Genomic DNA, 14,565 nt, shown 5'->3' on the forward strand with positions numbered 1-14,565 from the left:
CAGGTACAGTGCCTTGCAAAAGTATTCATCCCCTTTGGTGTTTTTCCTATTTTGTTGCATTACAACCTGTAATTTAAATGGTTTTTATTTGGATTTCATGTAATGGACATACACAAAATAGTCCAAATTGGTGAAGTGAAATGTAAAAAATAACTTGTTTCAAAAAAGTATAAAAAGTAAATAATGGAAAAGTGGTGCGTGCATATGTATTCACCCCCTTTGCTATGAAGCCCCTAAATAAGATCTGGTGCAACCAATTACCTTCAGAAGTCACATAATTAGTTAAATAAAGTCCACCTGTGTGCAATCTAAGTGTCACATGATCTGTCACATGATCTCAGTGTGTATATATACACCTGTTCTGAAAGGCCCCAGAGTCTGCAACACCACTAAGCAAGGTGCACCACCAAGCAAGCGGCACCATGAAGACTAAGGAGCTCTCCAAACAGGTCAGGGACAAAGTTGTGGAGAAGTACAGATCAGGGTTGGGTTATAAAAAAAATATCAGAAACTTTGAACATCCCACGGAGCACCACAACAAACCTGCCAAGAGAGGGCCGCCCACCAAAACTCACGGACCAGGCAAGGAGGGCATTAATCAGAGAGGCAACAAAGAGACCAAAGATGACCCTGAAGGAGCTGCAAAGCTCCACAGCGGAGATTGGAGGATCTGTCCATAGGACCACTTTTAAGCCGTACACTCCACAGAGTTGGGCTTTACAGAAGAGTGGCCAGAAAAAAGCCATTGCTTAAAGAAAAAAATAAGCAAACACGTTTGGTATTTACCAAAAGCCATGTGGGAGACTCCCCAGACATATGGAAGAAGGTACTCTGGTCAGATGAGACTAAAATTGAGCTTTTTGGCCATCAAGGAAAACGCTATGTCTGGTGCAAACCCAACACCTCTCATCACCCCGAGAACACCAGGATGGTGGGTGGTGGCAGCATCATGCTGTGGGGATGTTTTTCATCGGCAGGGACTGGAAAACTGGAATTAAAGGAATGATGGATGGCGCTAAATACAGGAAAATTCTTGAGGGAAACAAGTTTCAGTCTTCCAGAGATTTGAGACTGGGACGGAGGTTCACCTTCCAGCAGGACAATGACCCTAAGCATACTGCTAAAGCAACACTCAAGTGGTTTAAGGGGAAACATTTAAATGTCTTGGAATGGCATAGTCAAAGCCCAGACCTCAATCCAATTGAGAATCTGTGGTACGACTTAAAGATTGCTTTACACCAGCGGAACCCATCCAACTTGAAGGACCTGGAGCAGTTTTGCCTTGAAGAATGGCCAAAAATCCCAGTGGCTAGATGTGCCAAGCTTATAGAGACATACCCTAAGAGACTTGCAGCTGTAATTGCTGCAAAAGTTGGCTCTACAAAGTATTGACTTTGGGGGTGGTGAATAGTTATGCACGCTCAAGTGTTCTGTTTCTTTGTCTTATTTCTTGTTTGTTTCACAAAAACAATTATTTTGCATCATTGGAAGATAATTGTTTCCAATGACATCATCAACCAATTAGCAGGCAATGCCTACTAATAATTGGTTAAAGTCATGACGCACACCGATGATATCATTGGTGTTTCCATCTTTTTTTCCCACAAAACATAGAAACGTGTCATTTTCACATATGTTGATGTTGTGGTGCTGGAGATGTCCCTTTAACACCATATGCTAAAACATGTGCTCACTGTACATCATTCAAAACAGCAATGCAGATGCTGCATGCACGTTTCACCGGTAAAACTTGAAGAATTATCATTCATGATTGACCGTGAGATATGTGAAGGGAAGGAAACCAAAGAAATGTGTGTTTTAATGTATAGGTAAAGAAACGCATGCACAGAACTTGATCCGAACTGGTGCAGAAGCTTTTGGCCCGTTAGTCCAAGGAAAAAAAGGTTAGGGAAAAGTCCGATCCGCAGCAACTCAATGTATGCAAATCAAAACCGCATCCGCAGACTAAAGCAACATATTTTCACGAGACCTATTTTAAAGTAACTGTCCAGTGAAAATCTCAATTTTAAAAGGTAATATTCAGTTAACACAGAACCAAATAATGTTGTTGACTCATCCTATATTTGTATTTGTTGCCAAAGCATAAATTGGAGACAAAACAAACTTGTATCTCAAACAGACCGTTATGTCATACTCCTGAGGAGGACCAGTATACGCCCACACCATTCTGTTGTTGGGGTACGCCCACACTAGTGATCCGCGGGTTGACTCATAGCCGTAGTCCCCGCTGTTATATCCGTGGGGCGGGTTTAGGGTCATGAAATATTGTTTGGATGAAGGGCGGGCGGGTTGAATAAAGAGAAAACAATGCATTAAAAAACTAGAATGTATAGTTCTAGTGTATTTCATATCTATGGGCTACATTGAGGCTTTTTTTTGCCTAAGCTTTAGGGCCTAACTGTATGCGTGCCAAAAAAACGCCAATCACCAAATGCTTTTGGGAACTTGGGCAGAACAAGTTAACGTCGACCCACTGAGGCAAATGGGACAAAAAAGGGAACTGTACATTTTCTATATTTGCGGGTTAGAATCGGGTGCAAGCCTCAGCTTTTCACTCGCATACACTGAGCGTACAAAACATTAGGAACACCTTCCTAATATTGAGTTGCACCCCCTTTTTGCCATCAGAACAGCCTCAATTTGATGGCCCATGTTGACTCCAATGCATCCCACAGTTGTGTCAAATTGGCTGGATGTCCTTTGGGTGGTGGACCATTCTTGATACACACGGGAAACTGTTGAGCATGAAAAACTCAGCAGCGTTGCAGTTCTTGACACTCAAACCGTTGCGCCTGGCACCTGTTACCATCATACCCCGTTCAAAGGCACTTCAATATTTTGTCTTGCCCATTCACCCTCTGAATGGCACAGATACACAATCCATGTCTCAATTGTCTCAAGGCTTAAAAATCCTTCTTTATCCTGTCTTCTCCCCTTCATCTACACTGATTGAAGTGAATTTTACAAGTGACATCAATAAGGGATCATAACTTTCACCTGGTCAGTCTATCATGGAAAGAGTTTGTACACTCCGTGTATAGTAGGGCGGTTGTGGATGGGTTATTAGCAGGTGTGGGTGACATACTTAATGAAAAAAGTAATTAATTAATTTTGAAAATGTAAAACTATTTCACTCATATTGTAATTAATTATAGGTCATATTTCATAAAAATCTGGAAACACTGGACAGGTACTTTAATCTGTTTTTTTCCTTGTTCAAGGTGCAAAGCTGTGATTGACACTCATGGTCAGAGAATCAGCTGCAGTCACTTTGTGGTGGAGGATGGCTACATCGGGGCAGACCAGAGGAAGAACACAGATTCCAGGTGAGAGTGGCTCCCAGTACTCCTCCTCAGCACCTTCTCTACATAGCCACTGATACTGGTCTCACTGACAGTTTCAGGCGGCACATTAATTTAGTGAGAACATAGAGGTGACATTTCTCGTGGAGTCAACTTGGGAGGAGGGTCTCAGTGCCGATAAGGGGGATCTTTCCTCAGGTCTTTGTGTGGTAGGACAGTTTCAGTGGTGTCATGGTGAAAGGGCTGATTTATCCCAGACACACTCCACAGACCTGGCTGCAGGTGACTGGGCTCTGCTCTGCTTTGCTCTACTCGCCACACCGCTGACTGCCTGCCTGCCTCTGTCAATGGACACCTTGACATTTACACCACTGACCCCAATTAGAGCATGACTAATGCTCTTAAAGACAGCAGCGCAGAATGACTGGCCTGGCCGGCCAGAACCAACCCAGTAGCATGGCCCAGACTGGACTGTCTCACAGCCAAAATCTACCGCAACAAAAAAAGTGAGAAAGGAAAACAGTGCAGTGGTAATCGAATAATATTGGTGCTGCTGTTTTTTCTCTTTCTTTACTGTTCTGCCCCCCCCCCCCCCCTCTCTCTTTCATCCATCCTCTCTCTTTTCACAGGCAGATATCCAGAGCGGTTCTCATCACAGACCGGTCAATTCTGCCGTCAGATTCTGAACAGCAGGTAGTACAGTGTTCTTCTCCATATGGCTCATCCCCTATTCTGTGTCCCATACAAAGAGATGTTTTGACATATTCAAAGGGAACACACATTTCCCCCTTACAAGCACAATATACATTTAAATGCTATTCAGATATCCAGTGTGGCTTAGCGGTATTCCTGCCGAGCCTGCACTTTTGCTAGTCATTGTTTTGCACTACATTGTATTTTATGCCCTCTATCACATTTGTATAGATTCTTGGTCCGCATCCAAGTTCTCAGCAAAGAAACAACAAAACATCAAAGCTAATTTGGGAGATTATTACAATAGTTCTGACGTGCAGCTGTCTACCATTAAGATCTCCAAATAAATTGCGAAAAAAGTAACCAGTTCAATGAAAGCCCCCTAATGCTGTTTGTTGTGACTGGTTGGGAATTTGATAAAATAATCCTACCGGCTGGAGAATGGGAATTGACATGCTAGCATTAGGTACGCTAATTTGAGTGCCAGTCTTCAATATGGATATGAAAAACATGGAATAATGGCAGAGAACATGCTGAATGAAATCTGATAAATCCAATTCCCTAATGTGCCTGCATGAAGAGAATATATCCATTGAATTTTCATCCCTTCTTTCATGACACAAGTTAGTTTTTTCCGGCTGAAATCCGGCTTCGAATATCACTCACAGAGAATAGAGGGAAAACCGTGTGTAATTTCTGTTCATTAGGTAGGAGGGAGAATATGAAATTAATTTCTGTGTCTTGACACAGTGTGGAAATGGAATATTACATGACTGTGTGACAAAACGTAATTAAATATTCAGTCTCTTTGTAATTAGCTGTTGGATGGTCCTGTTGAATGACAGTGTGGACCCAGGCAGAGACAAGGGGAGATTGGCCCTGGCTCTCTCTGTCCCCTGCTTTCCCCCTCATGGGAGACACTCACTTTCCTTCCTTAAATTTGTCCACTTGATTAAAAAGGAGTGATTTCACTTCTGCTCCAGCCAGAAGAACATTATAAAAAATATCCAGGGGATTCATATAAAAGGATTACAGGGATCCCATTACTTAAATCCGCAGTTTGGTAATAGGCTTTAGGATTGTCTTGCACACTTCATTAGGGCTATGTGTGTGAGTGCCTTACGGAAGTACTGCACTTTGAGTGGTTCAACTCTCTGCCTGCCTGTCTGTCTAACTACCTGTCTGTCTCTGTCTCTATGCACTGTAGATCTCCCTGGTCACTGTGCCTCCTGTGGAGCCTGGTGGTCCAGTGGTCCGTATCATAGAGCTCTGCCCTTCCACCATGACCTGCATGCCAGACACCTGTGAGTCCAGCTGCACCCACCCACCCACCCACTCACCCACCCACCCACTCACCCACCCACTGCCCGGGACAGGGGATAAGGGGGAGGGGGGAAGTCGTATTAGGCAGAGCCATCTACATAGAGGGCCGTTGTTTTAGAAAGGTAATTCCATGATGCTTAGAGAAGGCAGTTGTTCTGGCGGACTAGGTGACATCAGGGTTGTAAGGTAGACTAGAATTAATGGAGGAAATGAGACCGAAAACCAAGATTGAGGGAAGTGGGGTGAGTGAATGATAGTGTCTCTGAACGTTCCATCTCCAGTGTGTGTATAAGGCTTTGGGTCAAACTGCTGCTGCTTACTGGGTCACTGAATCAGTCTCTCAGACAGCTGGAAATATGACCCGGTTTTCCCTTTGAATTGTGGCTCCAGTGGCAACAATGATGATGATTCCATCGTTAACTGTAGTGTTATTTATGAGTGTTATTGTTTTTAGCAATCCTGGTATTATTTCCCAGTCAGTCATCATACTTAGATAGAGGAGCAATGGAGACAGCCGCCCAGTGACCATCTCCATCTCTGTGGGGGGGAGGGGGGGTGAGAGAGAGGAGTGATCAGTGGAAGTCCACTCCCTCAGTCTGGGAATTGAGTCTGGAATGATGGAATTGTGAAGTGGAGCCATTGCTCCTACTGTGAGTGTACGAGAGAGGATGGAGATGGATAGCTGTAGCGCCCCTTAAGTAATGTAGTTCTACCTGAGTGGATCAGTTGCAATCATAAGATGATGATGAGCTTGACAGGCCTGCGACACACACACACACACACACACACACGGTAAACCATTAATCTGCATTGAATGATACTTGCAGAGTTTACAGTCTACAGAATATCCATTTATACTGATGAATATGTACCAGACCAATTTGATCTGAGTGTCTTTCTCAAGGGCAACATGGCTTCCTGGGATTTGAACTAGCAACCCTATGGGAACAATGGTGTTTTGCCATTTCAAATGGAATATTGGCCACGAAATGAGCTGTCTTAACGGTAAAGTCTGGGCTCCCTGGGTAATTTAAAACTTAAAGACCTGAAGACAGCCGATATGCACCCGATTCTACATCTGCCAGGTTAGTTTTCCACAGAATGAGCTTCAAGTGTCTCAGTGGACAGCCCTGCTGTCTATCCTCCCAACACTCCCGTTCCTCTTTGTTTGGGCCCTGAGCTGACAGAGAGTGGAGTGCCTCTAGAGTCCCAGTGTGAGTAGAGTGTCACATATGTCCTCTGAGCTGCATCTCCATGGACCCTCTGGCCAATGATTCACCTCTCATCCAACTGGGGAGGCCTGTATCATCCATCCACACTCTACTCTCCCCCCCCCCCGCCCGCCAGCATGGCACAGTCAGGAGCTATCTGGTTCCCAGTGCTGGAGTTGCTCCCTTCGAACCCCCAAACCTGTCAACCTGAGAGAGAGAACTAAAAGGAGAAGGAGCCCTACAGTTGTCTGAGCTCTTGGGACCCTACTCTCTGGATCCCAGCACTGCCACCAATACTCCCCTGCAGTAGTGGGGCTGAATGCTTTGAAGATGCAACCACCTCTGAGGTCCAACACCATGCATCCAAAGCCCAGCTCCTTCCAACCCCATCCTCTCTGGGCACTTTTCATGAAACATTCCTTGCCATGCTGTGGAGGAGATGCGGATATGGCCTAGCTGTGCAGTGTGTTAAGAAACAGGTTGTTAGGGAACTGACTCCGGAGGGTAATTTGACAATGTTCCATCTCTTTAGGGAAGGTCCCTCTCACATGCTACAGGATAGATGGAAAATGGGCTGATGTGGACTTGGAGAACAACATCTGCTAATGAAGCAACAAGGATATTCTACTTGGCTAATAATACTGGGTTGTATGTGTGTTCTTCATCTACCTCCCTAACACAGATCTGGTGCACCTGACATGTTCCTCCTCCTCTGGCACTGCCCAAGAAGACCTGGCTCCGGTGGTGTCCAGGCTCCTCTACACACCAGCTAGTCCTGGAGCGGAACCTATAGAAGGTACACTAGGAAACTCTCACCTGACCCCTTTTTACCGTCAAATATCCATCTAACCTCTCTCCTGATTGATTTACATACCATCACACATCACTGTCACTACTCAATACAAAATAATGTGCTCAAATGTTCGAAGTACCTCATGATATCCTTTCCTAAAGAAGAAAGATCAGGCTAGTTTGTAGTTGGGTGAGAATGCACTGACATTTGTCGGGGTTGCATGGAGACATTATCAGTAATAACGATGATTGATATTGATGGCTGCGTGCCAAACTGGCGTTAGGCTGTTGTCCCATTGATTCCCATTACCTTCTGTCAGGCTCGGCTTGGTTCCTTGATAGTAAATTAGCACGACCTCGGCTGGAACCTCCTTATTACACCAAATTATAGAAATACTGTTTCAACATGTCTCTCTAGGGATGTTTTCTAGACCTAGCTATATCCTTGGGGTTCTTACTTATCATGAAGCTGCATTGTGTTGGTCAACATTAATTCTTTCACGTCTGACATTTCTTTTCTAGGTTTTGGACCAGTTTCATTTCATTTAACGTACAGAACATGAGCATGTATCTTTTGAGCATGGATTAAATTAAGTATATCATTTTTTATCTCGGCCTCTTTGGGTGCTTTGGGTGTGAGTAGGCTACCTTTGGAACTCTACAGATATTTATTCTCTCACACACCGGCCACCATTCATTCTAGCCTGAGCGCAAACCCTCATACTGGCTTTCTGCCTACAGAACAGAATTGGGAATCCAATTAGGCACAGTATTTCCTTAGCAAGGATTTCAACAGAAATATAATGTTTAATTAGCTCCAGCATCCCATTTGGACTGCACTCACAATTTATGAGTCCATCTCCTCACGGGGAACAAATTTGCCTCTAGAACCCATCACTTTTGCATTATAGAATTTGTTTGCTATTTTGGATTTGAAACCCCTTATAACTATATCTAATATATTGGAGTAGTCAGTGTTTTTACTGAGGCAGGGATCTTTTTGTCCGTGGTAGGTTATGGCTTTTCTCAAACCTGGTGCAGGTCAGTAAAAATGACAGCTCCATTCTGACCGAAACCAACACAGAGATCCACAATCGCCTCTTGAAGCCATTCGTTGTTTTATTAGTGCTTCTCGACGGCTGTGAGACAAGGTCATCATGCAAGTGACGGGCGTGATTGAGAACCCTTTTTTCCTTCTCTTTCTCTGACATCCTCATTCCCTTTTCCGCCACATCTCTTTTCTGACTCATCATCACCTCTCTAGCTTTCATATCGCTTTCTCTCAATGTCCCTCTGCTCCCCTTAAAAAATAGAGATATTTCTCCCTTTCACCCCGTCTCCGTCTCTGTTCCTTCATTTCACTTTCTCCCTGCCTGTGTGTGTACGTATATATACGCGAGGCTCTCAGGTGGTAGGCCAGCGCTGTGCAGTGTGGGGCTGTGCTCTGTGACGCCACCCTTTTTATCACAGGAATGAGGTAGTAGTATTTTAATTAAAATGTCAGAACAAATACTGTGAGAGTTATTGAGGATGAATCACTAGATAAGGAGAGCAGTGGGCCAGAACAGGTCAAAGAGACAAAGTCACCTGGCTGGCTGGTTGCCGGCTTCTCATTCATCCACTGGGTAGGAGGTGTGGTGGTGGGGGTGGGGGGGGGGGGGGGGGGGATTGGAGAGGGACAAGGAGGGGAGGGGTGCTCAGCAGAGGCTCTGGGGGTGGAGAGGGCAGAAGGTTAGAGGTAGGGCTGGAGCAGTCGGGGGCAGGTGCACATCTATGAGCAAGATGAGGACAGGATGGAGTAGCCTGGCTCCTACTCTAGATGATCCTACTCTAGATGATCCTACTCTAGCCGCTTCATTTGAAAATGACAGTTTGAACCAATGCAGCGTTGTGAAATCCTGTGTTTTTAAGAATGAATGCATGCTAGAAGAGACTGTGTGTTGATGTGTGGTGGCAGGCCGCCCAGGCAGAGAGCCACTGTGTGTTAGAGGTGGCTGATATTTGAGGGTGTTAAGCTCCAGGCGTGTAGAAGGCCCCGTCAGGAGCACAGCTCTATGCTAATCTGACATTTCTCACATCTGTCTGTGACGGGGCTGCGCGTTTGTGTGTGTGTGTGGAAAAACTAGACAATGATGTCTAATAAGGCGTCGTTGTTGTTTGTGTTGGGTGTGTATTTGGTGAGGTGTGTGTAGGTGTATGGAGAAGATGCATGGGCGGACAGGGGTGTATTTTGAGGTTGGGTGGCCTTTTGAAACGACGTCACGTTGATGGTGCCACACCTCTGCTGATCTCCAAATTAACTAAATCACTCCGCTACCCAAGGCAGGAAAAGTAACACATATTATAATTGTGTGACATTTTGGTAATGACCACACTGACATTTCAGACTGACACCTTTTTCTCTCTCTTTCTTTGGGTACCTTTTTTGGTCCCTTGCATTTTAAAGGGTAATGATACAGAATGACGGTTTTACGCTTTGAAAACCCGGAGCCTTCTCGCAGCTCCAAATCATCCTCTCTCGTTTTGTTTGACCGCTTTAAGTCTCACTCACGGACCGATCAAAGAGTGTCAAGAAACACTTTCCATGTGCCTTGTCGGCAAACCAAATGTCACCCCATTAACAGAAATCATGCTTCCTCACAGATAAGCTGTGTTGAAAGGAGCCTGTTAAGTTCCTTTCTCTTCTCACACACTGAATAAAATATTCCTACAAGACTAAATTGGCACAATTATGGCTGAGTATTTCTACACGAAAATATGAATTGCATTAATGATTCAATTGTTTGGTAGCTTACTGTTACTAATACCCTGTTATCTCATACTCCAGGATTTTGTTTCAATGGCAGACATGAGCTGCATCCGTATAGCAGTAATATATAATATTTTCCGAAACATTTCAACTATATCAAATGATTCCTCCATTGATCTTCAATGCGACTTATTTTGGATCAGCTAGAGAGAAAGTGTCTCATTTGGGCTTTACGTTCTGATGTTTACGTTTATGTCATTTAGCAGACGCTCTTATCCAGAGCGACTTACAAATTCTTCATATTAAATGTAACTTAAATAATAATAAAAAAGTGCCTAACTAGCTAGTTTGATGATTTCTGAAACATGAAATCAAAAGAGCAATATACTGCCTTCAAATGCTACTCAAAAGTGGGAAATACGAGGTTCCGACTGGGAAATAAGCACTTGAACGACCCTCCCAAGTCGGAGACAGAGAAGATACCCAATTTTAGAGTTGTGATGTTTCATCACTGACCTTTCATCTTTTCAACCATAAGATGATAAAGCAAATAAACGTTTGACGCTGTCAAACTTATCAATGTGGATAATAGCTAGTTTGACCATATTGTCAAAGTTAAGCAAGCTAGCCAACTTTATCATTAGCAATGTTAGCTAGCTCATCTTGCTAGATGAAATCTCATTGGTTGAAGAATTGCTCTGACTTCTAAAACAGGACTTACGACTTCATAACTGGGAGATTTCCTGGTCCTGACAAGCATCTGAAGGGAGCAATATTCCATGGGACTTGGGACAGGTTGGTTCAGGTCAAGAAGGGGGTAGTGTGAGCCGTATTGCTCTTCCATTGTCACAGACAAAACTATATGAGAAATCATGATGTCCATGCACGGCTCTCCATAGAAATCAGAACAGTACATTACATTCATGACGTGCGTCCCTCCCCATCCAGGAGAGGAGGAGAGCAGGGGGCCGACGGTGCTCTGGGCCCTGTACTTCAACATGAGGGACACCTCTGCTGTGGACAGGAGCAGCTATGACCTGCCCAGTAACGTACATGTGTGTACCAGCCCTGATACCGCCCTGGGCAGTGACCACTCAATCAAACTGGTAAGTGGCAAAGTCCCGGAGATATATATTTTTTTATAGTCACGCTAAACTCGTAAGAATTGCGCTCTTTAACGTTTATATAATTCTTAAAATCGAACAAATAATTGGCTAAAGATGACTTGCGTCACTAGCCTGGAAGTGGAATGTCTAATGAGGCTGATGGTGTAGATTGAGTTATCCTCACCCCTCTCTGTGTGTGTTCGTGTTGTCTCTTGTCTCTCTCCAGGCCGAGGCAGTGTTTCGCCAGATTCTCCCTGACGAGGAGTTCTGTCCCCCGGCCCCCAACCCTGAGGACATCATCTACGATGGGGACGGGCCCCAGGGGGAGGGCCCGGGCTTTGAGGAGGCTGCCCCAGCAGAGGGTGCTGGTGCCCAAGGAGGAGAGAGCGCTGAGAGACAGGAGGGAAAGGAAGCAGTGGAAGAAACAGAGGGGACGGGAGACGCAGTGACACAGGGGGCTGGGGATGAGCCAAGCCCCACCAGTGAGGAATAACCCCACGCACCCTTCCGTGTACAGACAGACTGCTGCCATCTGTCTCAGAGTCCTGGCATGTACAGCAGTCAGTCAGCACTCCTCTGAAGGCCTCATGGCTGGACTCTGTGGTCTTGGTGACCAGATAGCGTTCCCATCCCCAGAAAGCCTTAGAGGATCATCTCCACCATCTTTGATGTGGTCACCTGCAGAGACATTATATATATATATTTACAGTATTTACATTGACATGCCCAGTATATTAATGGAGCCATTACTTTACTGGGCACTATATAGAAGCCTACTCACTGTATCTTTCCTCTCACCTGGTGTAAAGGTTCTTCAGAGTGGGGGAATGCTGTTTCAGGTCTGGTTTGGGGATATGATTGGATTTAATGGGTTAACCCCATTTTCTTGATTATTTATATTTGTCCCATTTTTTTCTCCATCTGCTGCTAATGAAATATTTTGCAGCAGCCTGTTCTTTCTAAAAGCCATTCCATTGTGATGAATGTGTGTTTTTAATCAGGGTCTCTGGTGTAAGAGCCCAAAGAAATGGTTGCCTTTTTGCACTCATGGATGTTTGTTTAGTTAGTTTTGCTCAGCCAGAGTGCCTGATGCTGTTTTGTTTCCCACCTCTTGTGTGTGTCTGGAATGGTTTTCTGGGTGTTTAAGGCCTACAGTACTTGCTTACAGGAAATATGAGAAACCTCATCCTCAATAAGAACCCCTCACAAAAACACTGGGAGGGATAGCCTCGCAACTCAACTTGCATGTTTTCACACACTCTGCTGTGCCATCAAATTGTCCTCTACCCCATGGTCTGTTTAATGTGCTTAAATATTTAAACTCCATTCTCTCATTATTGTTGCTGTCACTATCATTTTAAAAGGTTGACAACATTAAAGTGCTACTGAAAAACTGCTCCTGTGTTTTTTTTTTCTCCATTTCACAATATCTCAGTTTACAATGTAATTTACAGTGAAGTTGGAGATCAGTTTCCAACTGAATTGGAAGACGATAAGTAACAGAACAGAGGTAACAACAGCAGAAGGAAAGCTCCAATGACACGCTCCAGCTCTGGCTTCGACAGGTGTGAGCCAATTTCCATTCGGAAAATCTGATACAACTGTAACAATGTGTGATGTGGCTGCAGCTGTCGACGGAGCACGACAGTCTCACATTAGCAAGGTGTTCCTGCTTCCAGAACAAACAAAGCTCACAGTTTACCTGGAAAGAAAGGGAGGTGAGAGAGAGGAGGGGAAAAGGGGAAGGAGAGAGCGAAGGATTTGATGACATTTGTTTTGCGGTGGCGTGACAGAACAGATGGCTCATTACGCCTGTGAATGCACAGTCTCTCCGCTCCGCTCACGGGGCTTTGTTTTGCCGTAATTTGATCTCCGCTCTGTTGAGAGTATTTACAGATTCAAGGGAGATGAATTACTGTAAAACACATGGCTGGGTCATTAAGAACTGGCAAATATGCTCTTATTGGAGGATAAAACTAAAAACAACCTTGTGGAGGGGAGGTGTATCAAGCTACATGTAGAGTAGTATTATAGTAGTAGTATTTTTCTTATGGTATATGTTCTGTTGTTTAGTGTTACATATCTGACTATTCCTGGAGACTATTTATGGCTTTTGTGCTGGATATCTGGGCCTGAAGTCTATAGAGAGGAGCAGGACTCACTGTCTCGTCAGTAACATCAACAAACACTGCAATGTCACCCTCATCTGTTTTGGGCAGTCAAATACCTTTTAGAACAGGACATCAAATCAAACTGGCATATCCTCATTCAAACATACTTCCCATTTAATATCGCTTGTATTTCTAGGATATTTTTCTAATTTAGTGTCACCATTTAGTGTTTGTTGAATCATTGTTCTTGTTTTTCTCCACTTAGTGACCCAGCCTCTCAATGGTATCATTGGGAATCAATTTTCTGCATGGAGAGTCGTGACATTAAAATGCAAAAGGGTAAAGAGAGCCACAGGCTAGACACCTAGCGGGGCAGATTTCAATCACTCTGTGGGGGGCAGACTCACACAGACTGCAGAGAATGTGCTCTTATTTTTGTTACAAGAAATGCTTTCTGTAGATTTCTTCAGAGATGATCTAATTTACATCAGATGTCCTTTTCTGTGGAATGCTGTATGAGTTCCCTAGGAATTCAAACATTCTAAACTTGTTTCAAACATGGTCATTGGTGAACACAGAAATCAGTGAAATTACTGTATAAAAGCCCTGTACAGTAATGAATTCTGTCTCAATGACTTGCATAAGAAAAATTTTCACATTCTAAACTTGTTTATTTGCATTGTCCCTCCCTACATGGTCCAATCGAGTGAATGGTCTCATTTGAATTATGAAACAATCATTAGCCATTCTGCCTATGGAAAATACAACAGGTTCTTTAAAATGTTACTCTCCAATAAAATATTGTGTAGAATAGATGATTTTTTTTTAAAGGCCTGTCCAGCTAGCTCACTGTCCTGAGTGAACATGGCAGTCATGTTGCATGCACTTGCTGACATCTAGTGGCGATCCATGCATGGTACTGTATCTTTCTTTTTCCAGAGAGAACCTGATGATGCTACCAGTGACCACATGACCTTGCATCGCCGCAGTACTCACACACACACACACACACACATTTAATGCGTGCGTGACCTTTTCCAAAGTGCAGCCATCTATTTGGAGCTGTGCCTCTGGATGTTAGTGTGTAAAGGATGGAGAGGATGGTACCCCGCTTCACAGTGGGTTTTGCGCGATGTTGCTTGGACTTTGGTGAGGATGTATTATTGAGGGGATAATGAAACCCACAGAAGAGAAAAGGGTAGGTATAACATTTTGTTGAATACCTTTAGTGGAGTCAAAATAGTTTCCATGATTCCA

The 14,565-nt window shown here is 44.1% G+C and overlaps 1 protein-coding gene across 2 annotated transcripts in view; it reads left to right on the top strand.

Annotated features, from left to right (window-relative positions):
- The window catches only part of chm (CHM Rab escort protein), a 37,586-nt gene extending 24,993 nt beyond the window's left edge, over positions 1-12,593 (top strand). For both annotated transcript variants that reach the window (XM_084178804.1, XM_084178805.1), the window contains exons 10-15: positions 3,243-3,347; positions 3,953-4,016; positions 5,224-5,320; positions 7,233-7,346; positions 11,040-11,197; positions 11,424-12,593. In XM_084178804.1, coding sequence (XP_084034930.1) covers positions 3,243-3,347; positions 3,953-4,016; positions 5,224-5,320; positions 7,233-7,346; positions 11,040-11,197; positions 11,424-11,690 — 805 coding nt within the window. In that variant the 3' untranslated portion in view covers positions 11,691-12,593. The remainder of the gene's footprint in view (positions 1-3,242; positions 3,348-3,952; positions 4,017-5,223; positions 5,321-7,232; positions 7,347-11,039; positions 11,198-11,423) is intronic.
- The last annotated feature ends 1,972 nt before the right edge of the window (positions 12,594-14,565 follow it).

The sequence above is a fragment of the Coregonus lavaretus genome (genome assembly GCF_964263955.1).
Source record: "Coregonus lavaretus genome assembly, chromosome: 15".
Taxonomy (NCBI): domain Eukaryota; kingdom Metazoa; phylum Chordata; class Actinopteri; order Salmoniformes; family Salmonidae; genus Coregonus; species Coregonus lavaretus.